The sequence below is a fragment of the Lagenorhynchus albirostris genome, chromosome 15, assembly GCF_949774975.1.
Source record: "Lagenorhynchus albirostris chromosome 15, mLagAlb1.1, whole genome shotgun sequence".
In the NCBI taxonomy this organism is placed as follows: Eukaryota; Metazoa; Chordata; class Mammalia; order Artiodactyla; family Delphinidae; genus Lagenorhynchus; species Lagenorhynchus albirostris.
In genome coordinates, this window is record NC_083109.1 from 21,753,343 (window position 1) to 21,766,432 (window position 13,090).

At 48.9% G+C, this 13,090-nt stretch overlaps 1 protein-coding gene across 1 annotated transcript in view; it reads right to left on the reverse strand.

The window, feature by feature from the left end:
• The window catches only part of CTNNBL1 (catenin beta like 1), a 170,303-nt gene continuing 157,213 nt past the window's right edge, over positions 1-13,090 (reverse strand). Inside the window, exons 14-16 of the mRNA XM_060123028.1 lie at positions 11,512-11,649; positions 11,215-11,287; positions 1-193 (exon numbers count right to left, since the gene is read on the reverse strand). Coding sequence (XP_059979011.1) covers positions 105-193; positions 11,215-11,287; positions 11,512-11,649 — 300 coding nt within the window. The 3' untranslated portion in view covers positions 1-104. The remainder of the gene's footprint in view (positions 194-11,214; positions 11,288-11,511; positions 11,650-13,090) is intronic.

Here is a 13,090-nt window from a genome sequence, read left to right on the forward strand (position 1 = left end):
TACCAAAACTAGCTTTTATTTGTCCAAAAGTCACATCGAGCTCCGTAAAAACTGTTTCTGGGGGAGGCCCAGAGAGAGTCCCTGCTGCCCAGGGCCAGGGGCCGCTAGAAGTTCTCCAGCAAGCCCAGGATGCGCTTCTGCTCGCTGTCCCGGAACTCCGGGCTCCGGCCATCCCCGATGTTCTCCGCATACTCTGGGGAGACAAAGGCAGGGTTAGGCATGAATCTGAGGCGTGGGGTCCTTCGTGGCCGGGTCACATCATGCCTCTCCCTGAACCCCAGCTCCCGTGGGGTGTGTGCTGCTCTAATGCCTCCAGTGGCAGCCACGGTGGCAGTTGTGTGCAAACTCCTTGGTCTTGCATTCAAGGCCCACGGGGGAAAGGGCCCAACTCCCCTGTCCCTGCCTGCATTCCCCTCCTAGCTGCAGCCTTTCTTCACTTAACACACACAGTGGATGCTATTATGGGCAGGTGCTGCCCAGACCCAGTGGTTCTCAGAGCGGGAACCCCAACCAACAGCAGCAACATCACGCAGGAACTTGTTAGAAATGCACATCTGGGGACTTCCCTGGCGGTGCAGTGGTGAGAACTTGGCACTTTCACTGCCGGGGCCTGGGTTCAATCCCTGGTCGGGGAACTAAGATCTCACAAGCTGCGTGGCGCAGCCAAAAAAAAAGAAATGTAGAGTTGGGTCCAATTCAGACCTACTTATTAGGAAGCCCTGAGGACGGGGCCCAGCAGTCTGTGAACAAGCCCTCCAGGCGGTGCTCATGCTGCTCACATTTGAGAACCACTATCTGAGGCAACGGGGATAAAGTCCTGATCAAAACAGGACAGGTGAAAATCTCTGCACTTGTGGAGCCTACTTTCTAGTGGGGGAGACAAACCGAAAGGTAAATAAAATATATAGGGTGGCTGTCAGAAGGCCTCAGAGATGGGGGATTTGATTAAAGACCTGAAGCAGGTGTGTGGGGGAATATCTGGGAGCGAGTGGCAGAGGGGCAAGCAGAGCAGGGGCTGAGAGGGGAGCATGCCTGGACCCTCTGCGGTGAGCAAGGAGCTCAGAGCCGGGGAGGGGCGGGGCACAGGTCGTGTCGGGCCACCGTAAGGACTTTGGACTTTCCCCTGAGATGAGAAGTTATAAGAGCGTTTTAAGCAGAGGAATGACATGATTTGACTTTAGCCAGCTCACTCTAGCTGCTGTGTGGAAGACACCCTTAAGGTGGCAAGGGCAGAAGGAAGGAGATGTGATTTGACTGGTGGTTTGATCCAAGGAGGTCATGGTAGAGGTGAGAAGTCTTCAGATTTTAGATGTATTCTGAAGGTGGATCCAGCAGGATTTACTGAGAGACTGGAAATGGGGCGTGAGAGAAAGAGATGTGGATAGTGAAGTTGCTAAGAAATACGACAGGGTAGTGGAGAGGGTGACAGGGAGCTTGGAATTCCTCCAGGGAATAAGGGGAACAGGTGTCTGCACCACGAAGGGGGGGGCTGGGGTACAGTCCACTGACATGAGATTGAAACAAATGGGTGTTTTTTGGAAAGAGGGAGGGAGAAAGAATGGTCTAGAGACGCCCAGGAGGAGCGTGGAAGGCCCCTCCTCCGTCTCCAGTGGTAAAAGGCATGTGGCAGAAAGTAGGTATCACTTGAGAGGACCCATCCCCGGTAGAGACAGTTTTAGTTAGAGCAGGAAGACAAAGGAAATACGCCTAAAGAGGATGGGAATACAGGACATGATGTTGATGACAGAACATAATCAAAGAGTTGTAAGGTGGGTAAACATATGGTCCCGTTTCCCCTGTTATCCCAACAGAGTACTTAACACACCTCCATTTTATTCTCAAAAGTGTCCTGGCCCCCCCAGATTATGTGGTCAGCTGGTTTTAGGAGGCGGGAAGGGGTGCGATATGGCACAGAAACGATGTGTGGAGCTTAGGGATGAGAGTGCAGGGCCTGTGTGGTGAGGGGGGCCCTGGGTTTCCTGTGGTGGCTCCCAGAGCACCGTGGACGGGGACGGGGGACGGAGAGCCAAATCCTCTGTGCGCTGACCGTGCCCTGCCCCCGCCCTCAGACAGGAGATGGTGCAACACTGTGGGCTGTGTTTGTATCCTGACTCTGACTCACAATCCTAGGTGGCCTTGCGTGGTCTCCCCCTCAGCAAATGCATGTAAAGAGCCTATAATAACAGATGTTCAAGATACGCTAGCTCCCTCCCTGAGCCTGCTTTGCTCAGGCCAGCAACATCTCTCTCGGGGAAACACCACACATCCTTCAAGGACACCTTCTCCGCAAAGCCCCGCCCGCTCACCTCTGACTCCTGTTCCTGTCCTCAGGCCTCTGTCTCCACCGCAGGCCTGACTTCTAGATCATCTTCTACTTGTCCCCTCTCTCCCTCTAGACTGACAGCTTCATGAAGGTAGGGGCTTTCGCCTTACTTTCAGCTAAATTCCCAGCAGAGCTTGGCTGAGAGCCAACTACCAGTCTGGTGCTGTGAATAAGCTCTCAAAGCAGTGGCTCAGGAATGAGTGCCTGCGGGTCTGCCCCCAGCTCCCTGCCTGGGGTGGCCTGAAATGGAACAACAGAAAACTCTCTCGCAAGAGGCTTCTGCATAATAAAACATCTGCTCATCCAAATCAGACAAAGAGTGGGGAAAGGGAAGAAAGACTGCAAACCCTCCCCTACCTCCCATCCCCCACCATGATGGAGAAATACCTTGCCCCTGCCACTTCTTCATTTTTCCTCCATCCTCTTTATTACTTTGGACATGTGCCGGAAAACGGGACTTGGGATTCAGACATGTGCCAGTTGTGTGTCTCCCCCTGGAGATCATCCTCTTCTGTTAGGCCCATCCATCACCTCCAACAGCAAACGGCTGTGATCCCTTCTATTAAGTCTCCTTAAAGGGAGGGCTGGGGTGATGGGAGAACAGAAACTGGGCTGCGGGAGAAGGCTAGGGGCTGTATGTAAGTGGTATCTCTTACTCACATGTGAATGATCTAGTCGCTGCCCCAGGAGAGAGAGAAATGACCATTATAGCATTTAATACCCTCAGAGGCATGGTCTGAAAGCAAGAGTCTTAATGGACTGAACTAACACTTTGTTCTCCTAATGTATTCTCAGACCCAGGAGAGAGGGAAGTGGAGAAACAGTCTGATCCTTTGGGGCAGTGATTTTTTTCCAAGTAAAGCCAACCTCCCTGGAGGGACCTAATCTCTTTCTAGGGATGCGCAGAATAGAGGCCCAAAGTTTGTATCAATCCCCTGCTGAATCACCCCTCCAAAGGCCTTAGAAAAACACATGCCACCGCTGTACACAGAGCACCCACCCAATGGACATGTCTCCTCTGTTGCTCCACATGCGGGGAAGGAGGAAACAGTCAGATTACCTGCTCTCTGGAGATGGGCTGTGAAGGAAGTTAGTAGGATCTGGAAGAGGGGCTATTCTATACAGAGTGGAATGGGACCTCACATGTGGTGAACACTGTTTACGTGCCAGACATTTATCTATATTGTCTCATATAATCTTTGCAGCAATCCTATAAGGCAAAGAGCACCATCTCTGTTTAGAGATGAGGAAACTGAGGCATATTAGAGAACTGAAGCAACCTGCCCAAGTCTAGGATGGTAGTGGAACTGATATTCAAACCAAGAACATGTGTCAGAAGTGAAAAAGGCACGTCAAAAGCCATGGGGGTGGGGCTGGGGAGCCGGTCCCCAAAGTGGCATCCTCTTACCTAGGCAGTTATCTTACCCTGCCTGTTCCCCATCCTTTGGGGAAAAAATCTCCAAAGCAGCCCAGCCGTGGCAGGGCGTCTGGCTACAACGTCCTCACGAAAGGTAAGGCTCTTCAGCGCTTTGTGACCACCTAGAGGGGTGGGATAGGGAGGGTGAGAGGGAGACGCAAGAGGGAGGAGATATGCGGATATATGTATATGTATAGCTGATTCACTTTGTTATAAAGCAGAAACTAACACACCATTGTAAAGCAATTATACTCCAATAAAGATGTTAAAAAAAAAAAAAAAGGTAAGGCTCTGGAGAGAATGTCCTGGAGTGAAGGGGCCTCAGCAGCCAGAACAGATGTGGAGTGGGCTGCTGGGGCCATGCTCCCTCATGCCAGGTCACTGAGTGTCAGGGCTGGCAGGCCTCTCAGAAATGTACTGCAACTGGATGGACAGGTGACCGGCCAGGGTCCCGCAGCAAGCCAGCCACAGGGCCAGGCCCACCGGGTGCTCTCCCACTGGCCGTGGCAGCTGGTACCAACAGTGTGTACCTCACCTCTCACCCTCTACCCCCTACCCCAACTCATTCTTTGTTTCCAGAGTAGAATCCTATTTGGAGCAAACCTTGGTGGTGCCAGCTTCCTCTGGTTATTAAAGCTGCTGCAGCAGTTTATAAATATTGAACAGATTCCTCCCAGAGGTCTCGGGAAAGAGTCCTCTTTGCTCTGTGCGCACGCGCGCGCACGTGCGTGTGTGTGTGTGTGTGTGTGTGTGTGTGTGTGTGTGTGTAAGAAAGGGAGAGAATGCAGGAAAAAGAGAGACGCTAGATGAAGGGAGAACTTCAGGGTAGGGGAGAGGGAGAGGGGAGACAGGAAGAGCGTGAGTCGGGCTGGAGAGTGAGAAAGACGGTGTACACATAGACTCCCTTCTCGACTTCCCGAGCATTTTCAAATGCTCTTACAATAAAGGCTTTGATGGAGATCAAAAACAGGCAGCAGTGCTGAACGCATAAATATCAAAGCAAACTTTAGACAGCAGGATTACTATTCAGACATGGAATGCAAGCTGTTTTGTTTTTGGTAAGAGGAAGAGGGAGGGACACCCGGGCTGGCGGATGGGGAAGGACTGTCTCTGAGGACGGAGACTGGGACCAGCGCTCACAAGCCTGGTTCAGATCCCTGGACCTTAAGCCTTAAACACTCACCCTTGAAAAAGTGCAGGAGGAAGGGTGAGTGGGGAGAAGAGGAACGCCAATATTTTTACACTGAAAACGCTTGAAGACATAGAAATAATCACAAAATAGAAACTGGGAAAGTAAAATCCTTGAGGTCTAACAGAGAGTCCTTAACAACAAGGATGAGTGTGGAGGGACTAATGTCACTTCTCTAGGAGGAGGATGTTGTGCTGGGGCTGCAACTGGGGATATAAGCTTCATCAGGGATCTGATTAAAAGGAAACCTACTTAAAGGAGGAGGAGAAGGAAACTTACCCTTTGCTTACAGCGCTAACAGGGTCACATCCCTATAGACCATTTTCCCACAGACCTTTCAGCTGCTTGAAAAAGCACCACCTACCCCTTCCAACCCCACCAGGCCCTGAGGAGTATGGCCTGGGTGCTGGTCCATGGGCTTTCCTGCCAGCACTGGTGAAAGGATTAGGCCAAGGAAGGGAAGAAAGGAACCTGCATTTACTGAGCAAGTATTCTGTCCCAGGCCCCCAACTGCATCTCAACCTCAGCCTTCCTTGGGGCAGTATTCACTTTCGGTTTGTTTCTTACAGAGGAGTAAAGGAAGGCTCAAAAAACCGGTTATCTACTAACTTACCCCAAGTTACAGAGAGCCAGAATTCTTGCTGGCCTGTACTTCTCAGCTCTGCTTATTCCTGCGTGAGCTGGGATGTGAATCACAACGGTGACGGTAGCTACCATTATCAGGCACTTATTACGTGCCAACATGTAGGCACTTTACCTGCAGCACCTCATCTAATTCCCACAGCAACCTTTTGAGGCAGATTACCCTCATCTTATAGACACTGTGGCTTAGGGAGACGGCAAGTAGCTGCCTAAGGTTAAACAGCCCCTCCGGGGTCCCTTCCTGCCTCCCAACCCTAGAGGCCACAGCAGCCATGGCCTGGTGCAAGTCACACACATCAACGTGTCACCGGAAGAGAAACTCTATCAGCTTCTGCAGCTTTCAAATCACAGAGGCAAAGCCCAGGTTACCAAGAGCTGAAATCAATATGGAAATACGTGTTTATGAGCTTCTGAGAGAAGACTTCAAGCCATAAAGAACACAAGCAAATCAAAGGGCCGGGAGCCAATCTCTGAAAGCGTTCTGAAGTCTTTGGCTCAGTCTTTTCGCCACCAGTGACAAGAGTTTTGAGTCAGTAATCCTCTAAGCTTTCCTCTGCCAAACAGCCCAGCACCACCTGATCTTCCAACAACTTTCACCAGTGACTAAAACATCCAGGAGACTCACCAGAGGCTTCCATGCTAACCCCTGGCACAAGTATTTATACGAAGAAGTACTCCCAGGTCACAGTGCCTACTCCATATCCAAGGAGAGGACCACTCAGTGCACATCTGCATCTGCATATGGAGGTCCTTCACGGGCTTCAGGAAGCCATCTCCCTACTTACAGTCATCAACCTCCCAGGAATGGAATATACAAGGGTGGCTGCCAGGGGCTGGGGGAGGAGGGAATGGGGAGTAAGTGTTTCATGGGTACAGAGTTTCGGTTTTGCAGGATGAAAATAAGTTCTATGGACAGGGGGTGGTGATAGCTGCAATGGTTAAAATGGTGACTCCTATGCATATTTTAGCACAATTAAAAAAAAACACCCCAAGCACCTCCTCCTCTGTGCAGCCTCTCTGGATCTTCAAGCTCCTTTTTAATCTCCAGCAGAATTAACTGTGCTTTCTTGAGTCTCACTCCATACCTTAGCACTGACTTCAATCTGCTTTGTGTTGTGCTTATTTATTTCACATGTGACGGCACTGAATTGCCCTGGGGACAGGGCCTCCTAAGTGTCTCACTCATCTAAGGAGCCCACCTAGTGCCCTGTGATGCCAGTGGGTACTCTGTAAAGGTGGATGCCCTGAATTTTCTTTCTTAAAATGCAGTAGGAGTGTATCAGCCAATTGGTACAGTTAGAGCTCTCCTTTCTGCCAGATGGAAGACCGACTGAGTCTGGATCCAGTTTCCAGCACTAATAGTGACTTGGGTAACATCCCTTAACCTTAACCACAAGTCTTGGTTACCTTATCTGCAAAATGGAGACTGTAATCCTGCTTTTAGGACCGTCGTGAGAACCAGAGAACATACATTAAAAGCCTGGCACAGAGGACGTGCTCAGGAGAGACCACTCTACCTACTGGTCCCGGATTTCTGGAACAGCACAAAGAAGCCTGAAGCACCACCTCAGCAGTACCCTCAATAAGCATTAGCTGAGCCCCTTCTCTGCGCCAGGCGTGGGCCAGGCACCAGAAGGGAAAAGCCAGGACGACCGTCACTGCCCTTTCAGAGCGCGTGGTCCTTCTCTGGCACAGAGACCACCGTCCCCTAGGCGGGCACCAGAGGCCTTAGGCCAGAGCTGCTGCGAGTTCAGGGAAAGCTGGACTTTGGGAGCACTGAGTAAGCAGTCTGCAAACCAAGGGACTTTAGTGAGCCATCAATTTTCCCCAGCTCTCTTGGCACCCCCAACAGAAAAGGAGGGAGGAAGATCGTGAGAAAGGGGACTGAAATATAACGGGAAGAGTCCCCTGCTGGGCTTGCCTCATCAGCGTTTTCCTGAGACCTCAAGGGATACATCAGCTGTCATCCTGCCAGCAAAACTTAGGAAATATATAGGACATAAAATCAAAGAAAGAAGCTTGCATCTAATTAGCACGTTAAAAAAAAAAAAAAAAGGAAGCAACCCAAACTGAAAAACAAAATTAAAATCAAAGAGGACAGACTGATGAGCTGGCTTTCTTTGTGAGGCTTTGTTTTTTCGTGCATTGTGATGGAACGAAGGGTGGAGGCAGGAGGGGGAGGGCGCGAAGGCTTTTAAGAGGTGGGCCTGAACAGAGCCCAGATGCCACCCCTATCCAGCCCTGCGGTAGCCTCACCCCTTTGCAACCCCAGCACTGCTCGGAGCTTGTTCACTGCACCACTTTCAGGGGCTGCTGAGAGGCAGCCTGTGGCACAGCTCCACCGCCCAACACCGCAGGCAGATGGGCTTCCTGGGGCCAGCGTGAGCCCTTTATTATAACCTTAACCTTCCATCTGGAGAGAACACTTTCTTTTGTTTGTTTTCAGTGGTCAGCGTCCTGTGAGGACTTCTTTGACCTGGGCAATGAATGACATCTAATCTCCTGGCTTTATATATCACCTCCATACTACTGACTTCAAATTGTCCAAACAAGCACCTCTCCCGCCCCAATGAGAATGTCTACTCTCTGCTGGCCAACAAAGGGATGCAGGAGCTACCCGTAACCCAAACTCACCATGTACCCAACAGAACTCGAGAGACTTGCCCAGCAATACTCCCAATCCCACCCAATGCTCCAGCCTCCCTCACCCCTGCTTGGCCTCCACTGATGTGGCAGAGTCCGTATGAAGGCCACTGATGTCCTGTGTTGGACGTTTGCTCCTTCTGCCTGGGACATGCCTTTCCCTCTGGGACACCATTCCCAGTCCTGGGACCAGCCGCTCCTCCCCTGGGATTCCTTGGTATGGCCTGTGCCTCCATTACTGCCCCCTTATCACTCCCTTAACGCTGTTCACAACTTTAACACAGCACCTAGCACATCATAGTTAGTTTTGAGTGTCTCTCCCAGCTAGACCATGAACCCTCAAGAATAGGGATCTTGCTTATTTATTCTTCCTTGTATCTCTAGTACTGGATACAGAGCTTGGCACCCAGCAATGCCAGCTGAGTAGTTGTTGGAGTGTGTATTTCACTTAGCTTGATTATGGTTGGTCATTTCTACATCTATGTTCCCCAGAAGACTATAAGCTCCATGAGGGCAGGTGCTGTGTGACACCTTAGTAGCACAGTATTAGCACTGTGCCGAGCCCTGAGGAGAGTCGCAGTAAACGTTTGCCAATTTAAATTCATGCAAGAGTAGGGTTTAATTCAACAATGTTTAAAATATTCACCGGATGTCCATTATGTGCCTGGCATTGCTCTAGGTGCTGAGGAGACACAGAGAACGAGCCAATGTCCCTACGTCACGGAGCTTACATTTTAATGTATGAGACACACAAACCAAGGAAACAAAGACATAAATAAAAGTAATTACAGACTGTGATAAGGGCTAGGAAGGAAATAAACTGGGTGCTATGATGGGAAATAACACATGGAGAGAAGTGGATTGATTCAGGATGGAGACTGGAGGCAGACGTGGCAGCTTTACTAATGGATTGGCTGTGAAGGGTGATGGCGAGAGAGCTGAAGGGCCGGACCTGGGTCTGGGAGGAGGGATCTGAGAGTCTGAACAGAGCGGGAAAAGAAAGCAACAGGGGAGAGGAACAAGAGTGGTGGGAATGAACGCAGCATCTGTGCAGGCTGCTCACCTGCTCACCTGCCCAGACAATCAACAAATGTCTGTTCAGCACCCAGTATGCGCCCAGTGCTTTAACAGGTACTTGGGGAATAAACTGGGATCTGAGGGAGACAGAGCCTGGCTCACAGCAACTGGAAATCCTGAATAACCTCAGGTATATGTGTTAGGATCTCTGAAAGAAAAGCATCCACCTACTATGTGTCAGCACCTGTTAAAAACACTTTTCCTTTCTCAGATCACTGTTTTGATCCCAGGAATGGAGGTGCAGGGAGAAGCCTAAATGCAGGGGAGTAGAGCTGAGAGTAATAAAAAGTTCTAATTGAACATGTGGGCGTTGAAAGTAAATGCCATTTAAAGGCTGGGGTTGCAAATCACCACAGCTGCACATTAGGGAGGAGGTGGCATGACACTCTGAGCAGTAACTCATGTGAATGTGACACTGAGAAAGAGGGAGCACCCATGATGCCACTGTGGAAGATGCTAGGCCCAGGCTCATGAACAATTTCCCCCTTTCCTCTTTCTGAGGGAGAAGACAATAAATTCCAATGCCTTGAAGGCTCCATCTACAAAATGGGCACGACGGATTTACCATCCCCACCCTCCTGGGAGGGCTGTGCTGATCATGTGATTTCCAGTCCTATGCTTTCACTCACACTGTTCCTTTGTTTTGGAATGTCTAAGACCCAGCTCAATGTTACTATTCCCACAAGGCTTCCCAAGGGGCTTTAGCCGTGCCTCACTTATAATGCTGCTAATGATAATCATCATCATAATAGTTCATAATACTCATAATAGCTAACATTTGCCAAGAACTTATTAACTTGAGATATTTTCCATATATCATCTCATTTAATCCTTTTACCTAATCTATGAGGTCCCAGAGCAGTTGGATACCTTGCCCAAGGTATCACAGTAAACAGCAGAGCCAGGATTCTGTTTCAGGAGCCAGATCCCAGAGCCCATGGCTCTTAACTTCTCTTCACTTTATTATATGTATCATTTATCTCCACATTTCATCTCCCACATGTAACAGGAGTTATAAGCCACTTACAGGCAAACCCTCTGAGTAAATCTAGCCTAATCTCTCATCTTAGAAGTGGGCAGGACAAGGGTCAGAGAGAGAGAGATGATGTGCCTGCAGTTACGTCCATCACGACTCTCTCTCTGAACTCTGGCATTATCAGTACTATAAAAGCCAATATAGGCTTCTAGCCGCCATGTGTGTTAGTCTGTGCTAAGTGGCTCGAGGGTGGAACTGCACCACTGAGCTGATTGAGAGCATGCTCACCGACTGGAGGCCCCTTGGGAGCCACTCCAGCTGAGTCGGGCCCAGCCAAAGATACAACAGCATTTGAGAGACCCGTTGGGGTAGGTGAAGGAAATTCGCCCAAGCACTTTCTGTGTGCCAGGCACTACACTGGATGGATCATGTAAGTATCTTGTGAACCTTTGCAAAATTTCTTCTAGATCATGCTCACACAGCTGGCGGAAGGCAGCGCTAGCACTGGAAAGCAGGCATGCTTTTTCTACTACACCACACTGCCTCAGATTCACTTCCTTCTGCCTTAATTCCAGGTAGTTCTTGTTAGTTCCTTGTTTTTTTCCCCTAAGAAAGCAATTTCCTTCCACTACATGCAGCTTGGAACTAGATTTTTTTGTTTATTTCTTGTTTGGTGTTTTTTTGTTTTGTTTTTAAATTTCCAACACCTAGTGCTCCTTGTTTGTTACGTGTTTTTAAAATTCTGGAACTAGAGGGTTAGAGGCAGAGAATAACTAGGTTAGTCTTGGGTATTCTGACAAGATGACCTGGACACACACTGAACTGGACAACACACTTAAGCCTTCAGTGCAGAGAATGTTATGCACCAAATTCCAGGGATATTGACAGAGACAGAAAGCATCGTCTAATTTCCCTGGAGCCGCAGACACAAGCAACGTGCAACTCACCCTTGATGATGTGCCTGACAATTTTGATGGAGCTTCCACGCATATTTAGGATTTGGTGAACCCTCTGGCGAATCTAATAAGGAAGGGGAAGAGTGGAAAGAGAAAGAAAAAGCATCATTTGCCCTGGTAGACATCAGAATACGTCATATTGAAAGTATTCACCTCACCCCCTAAAAGAGAGGGCCCACATAGAGTGAAGGAATTCAAGGAGAGTGTGATTCGCTCCATTCTACCTAAGCAGGTGGCAAGCAAGGAGTCAGGGAAGGAAGGGCCCATCCAGGGGCAGCCCCCTCCTACCTGGGGCACGTTGGCATTGCAGATCTCTGCCATGATGTAGCAGATGTGCTGGAGAACAAAAAGTCCTGCATCCAAGCGCCGGAGGTAGAACTCATCCTCAATGTCATTGTCTATGATTTCTCCACGCCGGACCATGTCCTAGAAATGAATGAACGTTTGGGAATAAAAGCCACACAGTGAGTGAAGGAGGAAAGAATAGGTTTCCAGTCCACCCATAATACACAGAAGAGTAGTAATTACAACTACAACAACAAAAGAAAACCACTCTGCCTCGATTTGCCTCCTGCTTCTCCCATTACTCTAAAGTATCTTATGTTCTCTTGTTGGCCCAGGGAGTCAAGATTAAAGTCCATTTTTCCTATACAGTTACTCAGGGCCAAAATGATCTCATCAACATATTCAACCTGAAAAAATAAGCTGATGGGGACACAAATCTATTCATCTGCTTCTACTCATTCTTTATTCTTTCGTTCCAGCCTCCATAAATAACCTCTCTACAGATATACTTAACTCTCCTTCCCTTCCAAATCAAGTTAACCTAGGGAAGAGAGCTGCTTTCTCTACGATTCTGTCTTGGTATCTTGGTGATGGCACAGGTACCCAATCTGTGTGTCCCTTTTGGCTTACATTTTGTTAGATGCAAAATGCTGCCCATCTTTCCATTTCATTCCACAAGTTCAATACTCCCTCAAGGCCAAAGTCCTAATGAGTGATGTGAGTCTCTTTCCTAAACTTTTGTAACCCCAGACCTATCAGACTTGCTGTCCCCAGATCTATTCCTCTCTAGTAGATTCTTTAAAAAAAACAAAAACAGCTTTATTGAGATACAATTGACATACCATACAATTAGTATAGTCAGAGTTGTGTAACCACCATCACAATCATTGTAGAGTATTTTCATTCCCCTCCACCTCCAAAGTCCCTCATCCAGTGGATTACCACCACCTTTGCCAAGAGGGCTCTTCTTCCCAACTCAGGGACTTTAGGGCCTTCCTTCCTAGGGATTCTGGGGTATCTCTCAAGCCAACGCTATTTTTAAGCTACCTCTCCTACAGAGCCTTAAAGCTAAAAACTCCTCCTTTCCAAAATTCCTGACAGCACCCTTGCAGGTCACTCCACGACACGACCTCTTCTGGCACGTCATATTCACACTGATTTCAGTTATCATCAGCTCCCTGTTTCTATAACTCCCTTTATTTCATGAGGGTGAACTGTGAGCTCTGTGAAAGTGGGGACTGAATTTTGTCTTTACACCCCCAGCTCAGTAAACATCCATGCAGTGAATGAAAGGAAAAAGACATCTCCGTTTTAGGCTGTCATCTCTCAGGGGTCAGAACTGGAGGAGGGACTCATTCTACACGACTAGCGACTGGTCTAAGAAGACAGGTGCTTGAATACATGCTTTTGATGACGACAATCCATTTCTTAATTCCGTCAGTGTTTTATGGCCATGGTTCCCTCTGCCAACTCAGGCTCCTGTCACTGACAGAAGCCCTTGGGACCCTGCTTTCCACTCTCCCAAACTCGAAGGACTTACCACTGTGGTCATCAATCTCCAACCAGCATCCTTCAGAGACTA